Source organism: Petromyzon marinus, chromosome 80 (assembly GCF_048934315.1).
Source record: "Petromyzon marinus isolate PM22_M1 ecotype Great Lakes invasive population chromosome 80, UKy_Petmar_22M1.pri1.0, whole genome shotgun sequence".
Lineage (NCBI taxonomy): Eukaryota > Metazoa > Chordata > Hyperoartia > Petromyzontiformes > Petromyzontidae > Petromyzon > Petromyzon marinus.
The window spans coordinates 234,807-248,502 of NC_133746.1; the positions used below are offsets into that span (position 1 = coordinate 234,807).

Genomic DNA, 13,696 nt, shown 5'->3' on the forward strand with positions numbered 1-13,696 from the left:
GTATGGGCAGTGTTAGTCTATGGGCAGTGTTAGTCTATGGGTGCAGTGTTAGACTATGGGCAGTGTTAGTCTATGAGCAGTGTTAGTCTACGGGTCCAGTGTTAGTCTATGGGTGCAGTGTTAGTCTATGGGCAGTGTTAGTCTATTGGTGCAGTGTTAGTCTATGTTCAGTGTTAGTCTATGGGCAGTGTTAGTCTATGGGCAGTGTTAGTCTATGGGTAGTGTTAGTCTATGGGTCCAGTGTTAGTCTATGGGTCCAGTGTTAGTCTATGGGTCCAGTGTTAGTCTATGGGTGCAGTGTTAGTCTATGGGCAGTGTTAGTCTATGGGTGCAGTGTTAGTCTATGGGTCCAGTGTTAGTCTATGGGCAGTGTTAGTCTATGGGCAGTGTTAGTCTATGGGCAGTGTTAGTCTATGGGCAGTGTTAGTCTATGGGCAGTGTTAGTCTATGGGCAGTGTTAGTCTATGGGTAGTGTTAGTCTATGGGCAGTATTAGTCTATGGGTTCAGTGTTAGTCTCTGGGTAGTGTTAGTCTATGGGTAGTGTTAGTCTATGGGCAGTGTTAGTCTATGGGCAGTGTTAGTCTATGGGCAGTGTTAGTGTATGGGCAGTGTTAGTCTATGGGTCCAGTGTCAGTCTATGGGCAGTGTTAGTGTATGGGCAGTGTTAGTCTGTGGGCAGGGTTAGTCTATGGGTCCAGTGTTAGTCTATGAGCAGTGTTAGTCTATGGGTCCAGTGTCAGTCTATGGGTAGTATTAATCTACGGGTAGTGTTAGTCTATGGGTAGTGTTAGTCTATGGGCAGTGTTAGTCTATGGGCAATGTTAGTCTATGGGTAGTGTTAGTCTATGGGCAGTGTTAGTCTATGGGCAGTGTTAGTCTATGGGCAGTGTTAGTCTATGGGTTCAGTGTTAGTCTCTGGGTAGTGTTAGTCTATGGGTAGTGTTAGTCTATGAGCAGTGTTCGTCTATGGGCAATGTTAGTCTATGGGCAGTGTTAGTCTATGGGTGCAGTGTTAGTCTATGGGCAGTGTTAGTCTATGGGCAGTGTTAGTCTATGGGCAGTGTTATTCTATGGGTGCAGTGTTAGTCTATGGGCAGTGTTAGTCTATGGGTAGTGTTAGTCTACGGGCAGTGTTAGTCTATGGGTGCAGTGTTAGTCTATGGGTAGTGTTAGTCTATGGGCAGTGTTAGTCTATGGGCAGTGTTAGTCTATGGGCAGTGTTGAGTCTATGGGCAGTGTTAGTCTATGGGCAGTGTTGAGTCTATGGGCAGTGTTAGTCTATGGGCAGTGTTAGTCTATGGGGAGTGTTAGTCTATGGGTCCAGTGTTAGTCTATGGGCAGTGTTAGTCTATGGGTCCAGTGTTAGTCTGTGGCAGTGTTAGTCTATGGGTAGTGTTAGTCTATGGGTAGTGTTAGTCTATGGGCAGGTCATAACGGGTGAACGAGTTCTCACGGGGCAAAATTTGCTTACCACCACCACCACCACCAAAGATAAAGATCCCCCGTGTAGCCTGTAACAGACTGTAGCGGCAAGTGCTGTTAGTCGCAGTGAGTAACAGCAGCGCCTCTGTACCCCGCCACTGTGGAACACACAGAGGGGGTGTGTTGGCTTGCTGCTAGCTACTAACAGCACTTGCCCCAACAGTCTGTCAGAGGCTACCCGCGAGATCTTTGTCAAGGCACAGGGAGTGGTGGCGCAGCGGTTAGCTCAACGCTATCGCTACGAACCGTGCACAGATCCAGGTTCGATTTCATTTTCTCATGGGCCAACACCGACACCAGTGACGGATATCTGACCAACTGGTCCTGAGCCTCCCCTAGGTCGACTCGGCCTCAAATGAGTACCTGGTGCAGTTTTGTTTTAGTAAACATCATCGCTGGGGGAGACAAAGGTGGCCGGGCGTGGTGTGGCCACCCACCTTCCCGTGTGCCAGAGTGCCGGCCTTCATAGGTGCTACTGAGCACTTGTCCTAACAGCATGTGGCAGGCTATACGGGGCATCTTTGTCTCTGTGTGTACAGGCGCTGCTACTCGCTACTAACAGCACTTGCCCATACAGTCTGTCAGAGGCTACACGGGGGGGGGGGGGGTCTCTGTCTCTCTGTGTGTGTATAGTTGAGATGTTAACTACCTCGCCCGGTATACAGGAGGTCGTGGGTTCGATCCCGACCCTGACGACGCCTGCTGCTGCTGCTGTATATTTGGAGTCTGAGTCTATCTCTCTCTCTCTTTCCCTGTGGTGGTCACTGCGGTTTCAACACCCCCCCCCGCTACGTTAAGAATCAACGTCCACGGTTATTTAATTTTGCTGCTGCTGCTGTTGTTCTACATTCCCACGTGACGATGATGACGATGATGACGATAAGCCACTGCGTGGAGCAGCTGGCATGAGGTGTGGCCTCGTCGCTTGTCACTAAAGAGGCACTTAAGCTGTTCAGTGGGGCCTCATCTGGTAACAATTGAGTTGAGTTTTTAAGTTCAGTCTGTGGGTCCCTATGAGTATCTGTCACAATGCCTCCCCATGTGTCTCTATGCAGCTCTGTGTCTCTCTGTATCTTATAGTGTCTCTATGTAGCTCTGTGTCTCTATGTATCTTAGAGAGTCTCTATGTATAATCTCTGTGGGTCTTTACGTATATCTGTTGGTCTCATTCTCTCTATGTGTTTATATGTATCTTCATGTGTGTCTGCATATCTCTGTGTGTCTGTGTGTCTGCGTGACTGTGCATCTCTGTGTCACTATATATGTCTACGTATCTCTATGCGCCTCTATGTATCTCTGTGGGTCTCTATGTTTCTACGTGTTTATATGTATCTTCATGTGTGTCTGCATATCTCTGTGTGTCTCTATGCATTTCTGTGTGGCTCTGTGTCTCTACGAATCTCTTTGTGTCTCTATGTATCTCGGTGTGTGTCTGTGTATCTCTGTGGGTCTCTAAGTGTCTCTATGGGTCTCTATGCGTCTCCGTGTCTCTGCCTGTCTATATGTATCACAGTATGTCCCCATGTATCTCAATATCTCTCTGTCTGTCCCTATGTCTCTCTCCATGTGTCTCTGTGTCTCTCTGTGTGTCCCTATGTCTCTCTACGTGTATTCATACGTCTCTATGTATATCTGTGGGTCTGCATGTAACTCTCTGTGTCTGTCTTTAGATGTATTTCCATGTAACTCTGTGTCTTTATGTGTCTCTATAGTGTCTCTGTGTATATCTGTGGGTCTCTATGTATCTCTGTGGGTCTCTATGTAGCTCTTTGATCTACATGGGTCTCTATGCGTCTGTAATTTACTCATGATGTCGATGTCAGACGACTTGGTTGAGCTGATATCATTTGTAGTGGCCAGGTCAGAGCTTCTGAAAAAGAGCGACGTAGCAGCTCAGTGGGACGTTACCTGGTTAAAATAAAATAATCATTTAGTTTTCAGCTTAGTATGTGCCAGTGAGTTGCCCTCCCAACGCTGTTTCTCTCCCCCCTCCACACACACACGCAGGAATCTCCATCTGCAATCATGCATCGTGGACTCATCTTCGTTCATGAGTATCAAGAGAAAGGTGAGTGTCTGGGTGTACACACGTGTGTGTGTGTGTATACACGTGTGTGTGTGTACACGTGTGTGTACTCAGGGTGAGTGTGTGTACTCAGGATGAGTGTGTGTGTGTACTCAGGGTGAGTGTGTGTGTGTGTACTCAGGATGAGTGTGTGTGTGTACTCAGGGTGAGTGTGCGTACTCAGGATGAGTGTGTGTGTGTGTACTCAGGGTGAGTGTGTGTGTGTGTACTCAGGGTGAGTGTGTGTACTCAGGGTGAGTGTGTGTGTGTGTGTACTCAGGATGAGTGTGTGTGTGTACTCAGGGTGAGTGTGCGTACTCAGGATGAGTGTATGTGTGTACTCAGGATGTGTGTGTGTGTACTCAGGATGTGTGTGTGTGTGTACTCAGGGTGAGTGTGTGTGTGTACTCAGGATGTGTGGCTGTGTACTCAGGATGAGTGTGTGTGTGTACTCAGGATGAGTGTGTGTGTACTCAGGATGTGTGTGTGTACTCAGCATGTGTGTGTGTGTACTCAGGATGTGTGTGTGTGTGTACTCGGGATGAGTGTGTGTGTGTGTGTACTCAGGATGAGTGTGTGTGTACTCAGGATGTGTGTGTGTGTACTCGGGATGAGTGTGTGTGTGTGTGTACTCAGGATGTGTGTGTGTGTGTACTCACGATGTGTGTGTGTGTGTGTACTCAGGATGTGTGTGTGTGTGTACTCAGGATGAGTGTATGTGTACTCAGGATGAGTGTGTGTGTGTACTCATGATGAGTGTGTGTGTGTACTCACGATGTGTGTGTGTGTGTACTCAGGATGTGTGTGTGTGTGTACTCAGGATGTGTGTGTGTACTCATGATGAGTGTGTGTGTGTACTCACGATGTGTGTGTGTGTACTCAGGATGAGTGTGTGTGTGTACTCAGGGTGAGTGTGTGTGTGTACTCGGGATGAGTGTGTGTGTACTAAGGATGAGTGTGTGTGTACTCACGATGGGTGTTTGTATATTCAGCATGAGTGTGTGTACTCAGGTTGAGTGTGCGTGCGCTCAGGATGAGTGTGTGTGTATACCCAAGGTGAGTGTGTGTGTGTACTCAGGGTGAGTGTGTGTACACAGGATGAGTGTGTGTGTGTACTCAGGATGAGTGTGTGTGTGTACTCAGGGTGAGTGTGTGTGTACTCAGGATGTGTGTGTGTGTGTGTACTCAGGATGTGTGGCTGTGTACTCAGGATGAGTGTGTGTGTGTGTACTCATGATGAGTGTGTGTGTACTCAGGATGAGTGTGTGTGTGTACTCAGGATGAGTGTGTGTGTACTCATGATGAGTGTGTGTGTACTCAGGGATGAGTGTGTGTGTACTCAGCATGAGTGTGTGTGTGTACTCAGCATGAGTGTGTGTGTACTCAGGATGAGTGTGTGTGTACTCACGATGTGTTTTTGTGTACTCAGGAATGAGTGTGTGTGTACTCATGATGAGTGTGTGTGTGTGCGTGTACTCAGGATGAGTGTGTGTGTGTGCTCAGGATGAGTGTGTGTGTACTCAGGATGAGTGTGTGTGTGTGTACTAACGGTGTGTGTGTGTACTAAACTTGAGTGTGTGTGTGTGTGTACTCATGATGACTGTGTGTGTACTCAGGATGAGTGTGTGTGTGTGTACTCAGGATGAGTGTGTGTGTCTACTCAGGATGAGTGTGTGTGTGTGTACTAACGGTGTGTGTGTGTGTACTAAAGTTGAGTGTGTGTGTGTGTACTCAGGATGAGTGTGTGTGTACTCAGGATCAGTGTGTGTATATACTCAAGATGAGTGTGTGTGTGTACTCACGATGTGTGTGTGTATGTTCACGTGTGCATGTGTGTACTCGTGTGTGTATTTACATGTATATGTGTAGAGTGGTAACGTAGCGGTTAGCACTACGCTGCACTATAAACACGGCCACCCGAGTTCGATTCCTGCTCACAGCCCTCATCAGTGACGATCATTTGAAAAGGTCCTGGGCATCCCGTAGGTCGACTCAGCCTCAAATGAGTACCTGGTGCGTCGTGTAAACATCGCCACTGGGGACACAAAGGCGGCCGAGAGTGGTTCTTGGCCACCCACCCCCTCGTGTGCCACAGCGCCGGCCTTTATAGCTGCTGCCACTACTCACTAACAGCACTTGCCCCAACAGTCTGTTAAGGATATACGCGAGGATCTTCGTCTTTTTAAACGCGTGGGTTTGTGCATGCATAAAGTAACAATGGATACCCAATGTAATTGATCTGCATTTATTAACCCCCACTCTCTCTCTCTGGCCTTTACACAAGAAGAGCTCAGAAGTGACGCCATCACATCTATCCCACAGCCGACTAGTGAGGGTTTGTCACGTAAACAGAACGTGGCCAATTCGTCACTAGTACAGCACTAACCGGTGTGTTGGAGAGCCAAGCCACAGCACTTACAATCTGAGTACGACGTTTTGCCGGTAATTATAACCAGCTCCATCAGGCTACAGCCAGATTCGTGGGGAAGTCCAGCTGTTTCGTTCCTTATATAGAGGAGGCGTAGATGTGGTGACCACATTTCTGCGCTCTTGCCCAATGTGGTGGGGGAGGATTAATGAGTCAACGTAATTGTACATGCGCATTATGCGAGCCCTTTGATCTTGTCCTTCCTGTTCATTGTGTGTATTAAAGTGGCTTACCAACAGTAATCCCTATTAAAGTATGGTGGCCTGTATCGGCATGTATTTAAACGATGTATTATTTGACGATTCGCTTACACGCAGCACTAAGTCGGTAGCTATCCGTACGGTTAAAATTATTTTTATTTCTTTCAATTTCGATAGATCATCTAACTAGTCTTGGCCAGTAGTAGCTAGTTTTGCACATAACTTCAACATTATCACAATCAATTCAGTGTCCTGGTTGACACACGTGTTCTGCTACTGCTGACAAATATATTTGGGAGTATTTAATATTTCTCTGATGTTCTTTTAGTTACGTGCTGATCATTCGTCCTATTTGCCCAACATAACATTTGCCACAAGTGCAGTTAATCCTGTACACACCTTCTGTTGATAGCTTCGGTAATACATCTTTTGTACCAGAGAATAATTTCTGTATTTTATGTACCGTGCCAAATCTGACTCAGATATTTTGTTTTTACAAACATCTGGCTAGTTTATCAGTTACTCCCACAATATTCTTAGCTCTTTCGGTAAAGTCACGTCGAAGGGAAACAATAAAATAATACAATATATAAAAAATAAAAATTCTCACGACGTTTCGACCATAACACAAACGGTCGAAACGTCGTGAGAATTTTTATTGTTTTATATATATTTTATTATTTTATTGTTTCCCTTCAACGTGACTTTGCCGAAAGAGCTAAGAATATGAATTACTGCAGTCACGAAAGCTTTAAATCAAAATTTACTCCCACAATGTTCGGTTTTTTTTATTGTTTTAATTACTTGGGCAGTTTCAATGCTCGTGTTATTTTATTTCGTTTTGGCATTCAAAACACACCGGTGTGCTGTACGAGTGACGAATTGGCATGTTCTGTTCACGTGACAACCCTTACACTAGTTGGCTGTGTCGGGTTTTCACGACACATTTATATTTTCACGCGATCGAAACCCAAAGCATCCTGTATTATGGATAAAAATTGATCGTGAAAGGCTACGTGTTAATCTATCCCTCTATTTAAGGAGGAAGATTTCTCCACAAATCTGGCTGTCGCCTGATGATTCCGGTTGTAATTACTGGCGAAACGTCGTACTCAGATTGTAAATGTTGTGGATTGACTCTCCAACACACCGTTGTGCCATTCCAGTAACGAATTGGCATGCTCTATTTATGTGACAAACCTTACTTATTGGCTGTGTCGGGTGGTGGCTTGTTTAACAACACATTTATATTTACGTGATTTAACCCCCCCCCCCCCCCAAAAAAAAAACCAACTATATTATAGATGTCTTTGTTGCGTGTTAGTGTGTGGGCAGCAATGGGCGGGGCTCGCGGCTGAGTGGGCGTGGCTATGCCGTAAGTGGGTGGGGCCAGTGACTAAGTGGGCGTGAGTTGTCGCCACAACCTCACCTCCAATCGCTTGACCTCACCTCACCCCAACTCACCTGAACTCACGTGACATCACCTGACCTCACCTCACCTCACCCGACCTCACCTCACCTAACCAACTCACCTGACCTCACCTGACCTCACCTGACCTCTCCTCACCAGCGGTGCCGCTGAAGGCCGTGTCGGTGGAGGCGAGCGTGCAGGGCTTCGTGGCCTCCGTGCGCGCCACGCTCAGCTACCTCAACGCCGAGGCCTTCCCCGTGGAGGCCTCCTTCCTCTTCCCGCTGGACGACGACTCGGCGGTGCACGCGTTCAGCGCCAGCCTCAACGGGCGACACATTGACGCCGTCATTAAGGAGAAGGAGATGGTGGGTGGGTTGGTGGGTGGGTGGGTGGGTGAGTGAGTGGGTGGGTGGGTGGGTGAGTGGGTTAATGGGTGGGTGAGTGGGTGGGTGAGTGGTTTAATGGGTGGGTGAGTGGGTGAGTGGGTGGGTGGGTGGTTTAATGGGTGGGTGAGTGGGTGAGTGGGTGGGTGAGTGGGTGGGTGGGTGGGTGAGTGGGTGGGTGAGTGGGTGGGTGAGTGGGTGGGTGGGTGAGTGGGTGGGTGAGTGAGTGGGTGAGTGGGTGGGTGAGTAGGTGAATGGGTGGGTGAGTGGGTAAGTGAGTGGTTTAATGTGTGGGTGCGTGGGTGAGTGGGTGAATGGATGGGTAAGTGGGTGGGTGAATGGGTGAGTGAGTGGGTGGGTGAATGGTTTAATGGGTGGGTGAGTGGGTGAGTGAGTGGGTGAGTGAGTGGGTGAGTGGTTTAATGGGTGGGTGAGTGGGTGAGTGGGTGAATGGATGGGTATGCGGGTGGGTGAATGGGTGGGTGAGTGGGTGGGTGGTTTAATGGGTGGGTGAGTGGGTGAGTGAGTGGTTTAATGGGTGGGTGAGTGGGTGAGTGGGTGGGTGAGTGGGTGGGTGGTTTAATGGGTGGGTGAGTGGGTGAGTGGGTGGGTGAGTGGGTGGGTGGGTGGGTGAGTGGGTGGGTGGGTGAGTGGGTGGGTGGGTGAGTGGGTGGGTGGGTGAGTGAGTGGGTGAGTGGGTGAGTGGGGGGTGAGTAGGTGAATGGGTGGGTGAGTGGGTAAGTGAGTGGTTTAATGGGTGGGTGAGTGGGTGAGTGGGTGAATGGATGGGTAAGTGGGTGGGTGAATGGGTGAGTGAGTGGGTGGGTGAATGGTTTAATGGGTGGGTGAGTGGGTGAGTGAGTGGGTGAGTGAGTGGGTGGAGTGGTTTAATGGGTGGGTGAGTGGGTGAGTGGGTGAATGGATGGGTATGTGGGTTGGTGATTGGGTGGGTGAGTGGGTGGGTGGTTTAATGGGTGGGTGAGTGGGTGAGTGAGTGGTTTAATGGGTGGGTGAGTGGGTGAGTGAGTGGGTGAGTGGGTGGGTGAGTGGTTTAATGGGTGGGTGAGTGGGTGAATGGGTGGGTGAGTGGGTGGGTGAATGGGTGGGTGAGTGAGTGGGTGGTTTAATGGGTGGGTGAGTGGGTGAGTAGGTGAATGGGTGGGTGAGTGGGTGGGTGAGTGGTTTAATGGGTGGGTGAGTGGGTGAATGGGTGGGTGAATGGGTGGGTGAGTGGGTGGGTGAATGGGTGTGTGAGTGAGCGAGTGAGTGAGTGGGTGGGTGAGTGGATGAGTGGGTGAATGGGTGGGGAGCGGTAGTGTAGCAGTTATCGCTACACTGTGCTCCGAACCTGGCGGCCCAGGTTCGATTCCCAATCACAGCCAATACCAGTGACGATTATCTGAACCAGTCCTGGGCCTCCCCTAGGTCGACTCAGCCTCAAGTGAGTACAAAGGTGGCCGGGCGTGTGCCGTGCCGCCTTCATAGGTGTTCACTAACAGCACTTGCCCCAAAAGTCTGTAAGGGGTAGACAGTGGATCTTTGCCTTTGGGTGGGTGAATGGGTGGGTGGGTGGATAAGTGGGTGGGTGGATGAGTGAGTGAGTGGGTGAGTGGGTCGGTGAGTAGGTGAATGGGTGGGAGAGTGGGTGGGTGAATGAGTGGGTGAATGGGTGGGTGAGTGGGTGGCTGAGTGGGTGGGTGGCTGAGTGGGTGGGTGGATAAGCGGGTGAGTGGGTGAGTGGTTGAATTAGTAAACGAGTGGGTGTATGAGGGTGGGTAGGTGGGTTAGTGGTTGAATGAGTGTCTAAGTGAGTGGATGAATGAGTGGTTGAATGATTGAGCGAGCTGGTGATTCAGTGGATGGAGTGGTTAAATGAGTGAACAGGTGAGTAGATGCATGAGAAGCTGTTTTAGTGGGTGAGTGAGTGGATGAATTAGTGGTTGAATAATTGAGTGTGTGGATGGGTGATTAGTTTTGATAGTGGGCTAGTGAGTAGGTGGATGAGTGGGTGCCTGAATGAGTGAGTGCGTGGGTGAGTGGTTGTGTTTTTGGGCTAGTGCGTGTGTGCTTGAATGAGTAAACGAGTGGGTGTGTGAGTCGTTAAATTAGTAAACATGTAAGTGGGTTGCTAGATAAACAAGTGAGTATGTTGGTAAATGGGTTGGTGAGTGAGTGGTTTAATGAGTGGCATAGTGGGCTCGTGAGTGCGTGAGTGGATGAATGAGTGGGTGAGTGGATTCATGAGTGGGTGAGTGGATGAATGAGTGAGCAGGTGATTGAGTGGTTGAATTAATGGCTGAGTGGTTGAATTAATGGATGAGTGAGTTGGTGGATGAGCGAGTAATTGGGTGGGTGATTGAGTGGGCTAGTGAGTGGATGAGTTAGTGAGTGGGTGGGTTGGCTAGTGAGTGAGTGAGCGAGTGAGTGGGCGAGTGAATGAGTGAGTGGGTGGGTCGATGAGTTAATGGATGACCCGGTGAGTGAGTGAATGCCATCGTGTTCTCAGGCCAAGGAGGAGTACCACGATGCACTGAGCTCCGGCCACATGGCCTTCCTGCTCTATGAAGAGCGGGAGGACGTAATCCAGTGCATATTAGGTGGTTGATTGAGTGGGTGAAGAAGTAGGCTGTTGAGTGGGTAAGTGAGTGGATGAATGAGTGGGCTATTGAGTGGGTGAGTGAGTGAGTGGATGAATGAGTGGTTGAATGAGTGAGTTGCTGAATGAGTGGACTATTGAGTGGGGGAGTGATTGGTCTGGTGAGTAGGTGAGTGGGTTGGTGAGTGAGTGAGTGCGTGAGTGGTTGAATTAATGAGTTGGTGGGTGGGTGAGTGGTTGAATGAGTGAGTGCGTGAGTGAGTGGGTGGGTGTTTGTGTGGATGAGTGAGTGGGTGACCGGGTGAGGGAGCGAGTGGATGAATGAGTGGGCTATTGAGTGGGTGAGTGACTGGTCTAGTGGGTGAGTGAGCTATTTAGTGGGTGGGTGAGTGGATGAATGAGTGAATGGGTGAATGTGTGAGTGGGTGAGTTTTTGAGTGAGTGGTTAGGTGAGTGCGCTAGTGAATGCTTTAGTGAGTGGTTGAGTGAGTTAGTGGATGGCTGAGTGAGTGTGTAATTGTGTGGGTGAGTGGTTGAATGAGTGAATGGGTGAATGTGTGAGTGGGTGAGTTTGTGAGTGAGTGGTTAGGTGAGTGCGCTAGTGAATGCTTTAGTGAGTGGTTGAGTGAGTTAGTGGATGGCTGAGTGAGTGTGTAATTGGGTAGGTGAGTGGTTGAATGAGTGAATGGGTGAATGTGTGAGTGGGTGAGTTTGTGAGTGAGTGGTTAGGTGAGTGCGCTAGTAAATGCTTTAGTGAGTGGTTGAGTGAGTTAGTGGATGGCTGAATGAGTGTGTAATTGGGTGGGTGAGTGGTTGAATGAGTGAATGGGTGAATGTGTGAGTGGGTGAGTTTGTGAGTGAGTGGTTAGGTGAGTGCGCTAGTGAATGCTTTAGTGAGTGGTTGAGTGAGTTAGTGGATGGCTGAATGAGTGTGTAATTGGGTGGGTGAGTGGTTGAATGAGTGAATGGGTGAATGTGTGAGTGGGTGAGTTTGTGAGTGAGTGGTCAGGTGAGTGCGCTAGTAAATGCTTTAGTGAGTGGTTGAGTGAGTTAGTGGATGGCTGAGTGAGTGTGTAATTGGGTGGGTGAGTGGATGAATGAGTGAATGGGTGAATGTGTAAGTGGGTGAGTTTGTGAGTGAGTGGTTAGGTGAGTGCGCTAGTGAATGCTTTAGTGAGTGGTTGAGTGAGTTAGTGGATGGCTGAGTGAGTGTGTAATTGAGTGGGTGAATGGATGAATGGGTGAATGTGTGAGTGGGTGAGTTTGTGAGTGAGTGGTTAGTTGAGTGTGCTAGTGAATGCTTTAGTGAGTGGTTGAGTGAGTTAGTGGATGGCTGAATGAGTGTGTAATTGGGTGGGTGAGTGGTTGAATGAGTGAATGGGTGAATGTGTGAGTGGGTGAGTTTGTGAGTGAGTGGTTAGGTGAGTGCGCTAGTGAATGCTTTAGTGAGTGGTTGAGTGAGTTAGTGGATGGCTGAATGAGTGTGTAATTGGGTGGGTGAGTGGTTGAATGAGTGAATGGGTGAATGTGTGAGTGGGTGAGTTTGTGAGTGAGTGGTCAGGTGAGTGCGCTAGTGAATGCTTTAGTGAGTGGTTGAGTGAGTTAGTGGATGGCTGAGTGAGTGTGTAATTGGGTGGGTGAGTGGATGAATGAGTGAATGGGTGAATGTGTGAGTGGGTGAGTTTGTGAGTGAGTGGTTAGGTGAGTGCGCTAGTGAATGCTTTAGTGAGTGGTTGAGTGAGTTAGTGGATGGCTGAGTGAGTGTGTAATTGGGTGGGTGAATGGATGAATGAGTGAATGGGTGAATGTGTGAGTGGGTGAGTTTGTGAGTGAGTGGTTAGTTGAGTGTGCTAGTGAATGCTTTAGTGAGTGGTTGAGTGAGTTAGTGGATGGCTGAGTGAGTGTGTAATTGGGTGGGAGTTGGTTGAATGAGTGAATGGGTGAATGTGTGAGTGGGTGAGTTTGTGAGTGAGTGGTTAGGTGAGTGTGCTAGTGAATGCTTTAGTGAGTGGTTGAGTGAGTTAGTGGATGGCTGAGTGAGTGTGTAATTGGATGGGTGAGTGGTTGAATGAGTGGATGGCTGAATGAGTGTGTAATTGGGTGGGTGAGTGGTTGAATGAGTGAATGGGTGAATGTGTGAGTGGGTGAGTTTGTGAGTGAGTGGTTAGGTGAGTGCGCTAGTGAATGCTTTAGTGAGTAGTTGAGTGAGTTAGTGGATGGCTGAATGAGTGTGTAATTGGGTGGGTGAGTGGTTGAATGAGTGAATGGGTGAATGTGTGAGTGGGTGAGTTTGTGAGTGAGTGGTCAGGTGAGTGCGCTAGTGAATGCTTTAGTGAGTGGTTGAGTGAGTTAGTGGATGGCTGAGTGAGTGTGTAATTGGGTGGGTGAGTGGATGAATGAGTGAATGGGTGAATGTGTGAGTGGGTGAGTTTGTGAGTGAGTGGTTAGGTGAGTGCGCTAGTGAATGCTTTAGTAAGTGGTTGAGTGAGTTAGTGGATGGCTGAGTGAGTGTGTAATTGGGTGGGTGAATGGATGAATGAGTGAATGGGTGAATGTGTGAGTGGGTGAGTTTGTGAGTGAGTGGTTAGTTGAGTGTGCTAGTGAATGCTTTAGTGAGTGGTTGAGTGAGTTAGTGGATGGCTGAGTGAGTGTGTAATTGGGTGGGTGAATGGATGAATGAGTGAATGGGTGAATGTGTGAGTGGGTGAGTTTGTGAGTGAGTGGTTAGTTGAGTGTGCTAGTGAATGCTTTAGTGAGTGGTTGAGTGAGTTAGTGGATGGCTGAGTGAGTGTGTAATTGGATGGGTGAGTGGTTGAATGAGTGAATGTGTGAGTGGGTGAGTTTGTGAGTGAGTGGTTAGGTGAGTGCGCTAGTGAATGAGTGAGTGCGTGAGTGAGTGGGTGGGTGTTTGTGTGGATGAGTGAGTGGGTGACCGGGTGAGGGAGCGAGTGGATGAATGAGTGGGCTATTGAGTGGGTGAGTGGCTGGTCTAGTGGGTGAGTGAGCTATTTAGTGGGTGGATGAGTGGATGAATGAGTGAATGGGTGAATGTGTGAGTGGGTGAGTTTTTGAGTGAGTGGTTAGTTGAGTGCGCTAGTGAATGCTTTAGTGAGTGGTTGAGTGAGTAAGT

At 48.7% G+C, this 13,696-nt stretch overlaps 1 protein-coding gene across 1 annotated transcript in view; it reads left to right on the forward strand.

The window, feature by feature from the left end:
• Positions 1 to 2,088: 2,088 nt before the first annotated feature.
• The window catches only part of LOC116958613 (von Willebrand factor A domain-containing protein 5A-like), a 53,890-nt gene continuing 42,282 nt past the window's right edge, over positions 2,089 to 13,696 (forward strand). The window contains exons 1-2 of the mRNA XM_076057274.1: positions 2,089 to 3,551; positions 7,747 to 7,952. Of these exons, the coding sequence (XP_075913389.1) occupies positions 3,509 to 3,551; positions 7,747 to 7,952 (249 nt within the window). The 5' untranslated portion in view covers positions 2,089 to 3,508. The remainder of the gene's footprint in view (positions 3,552 to 7,746; positions 7,953 to 13,696) is intronic.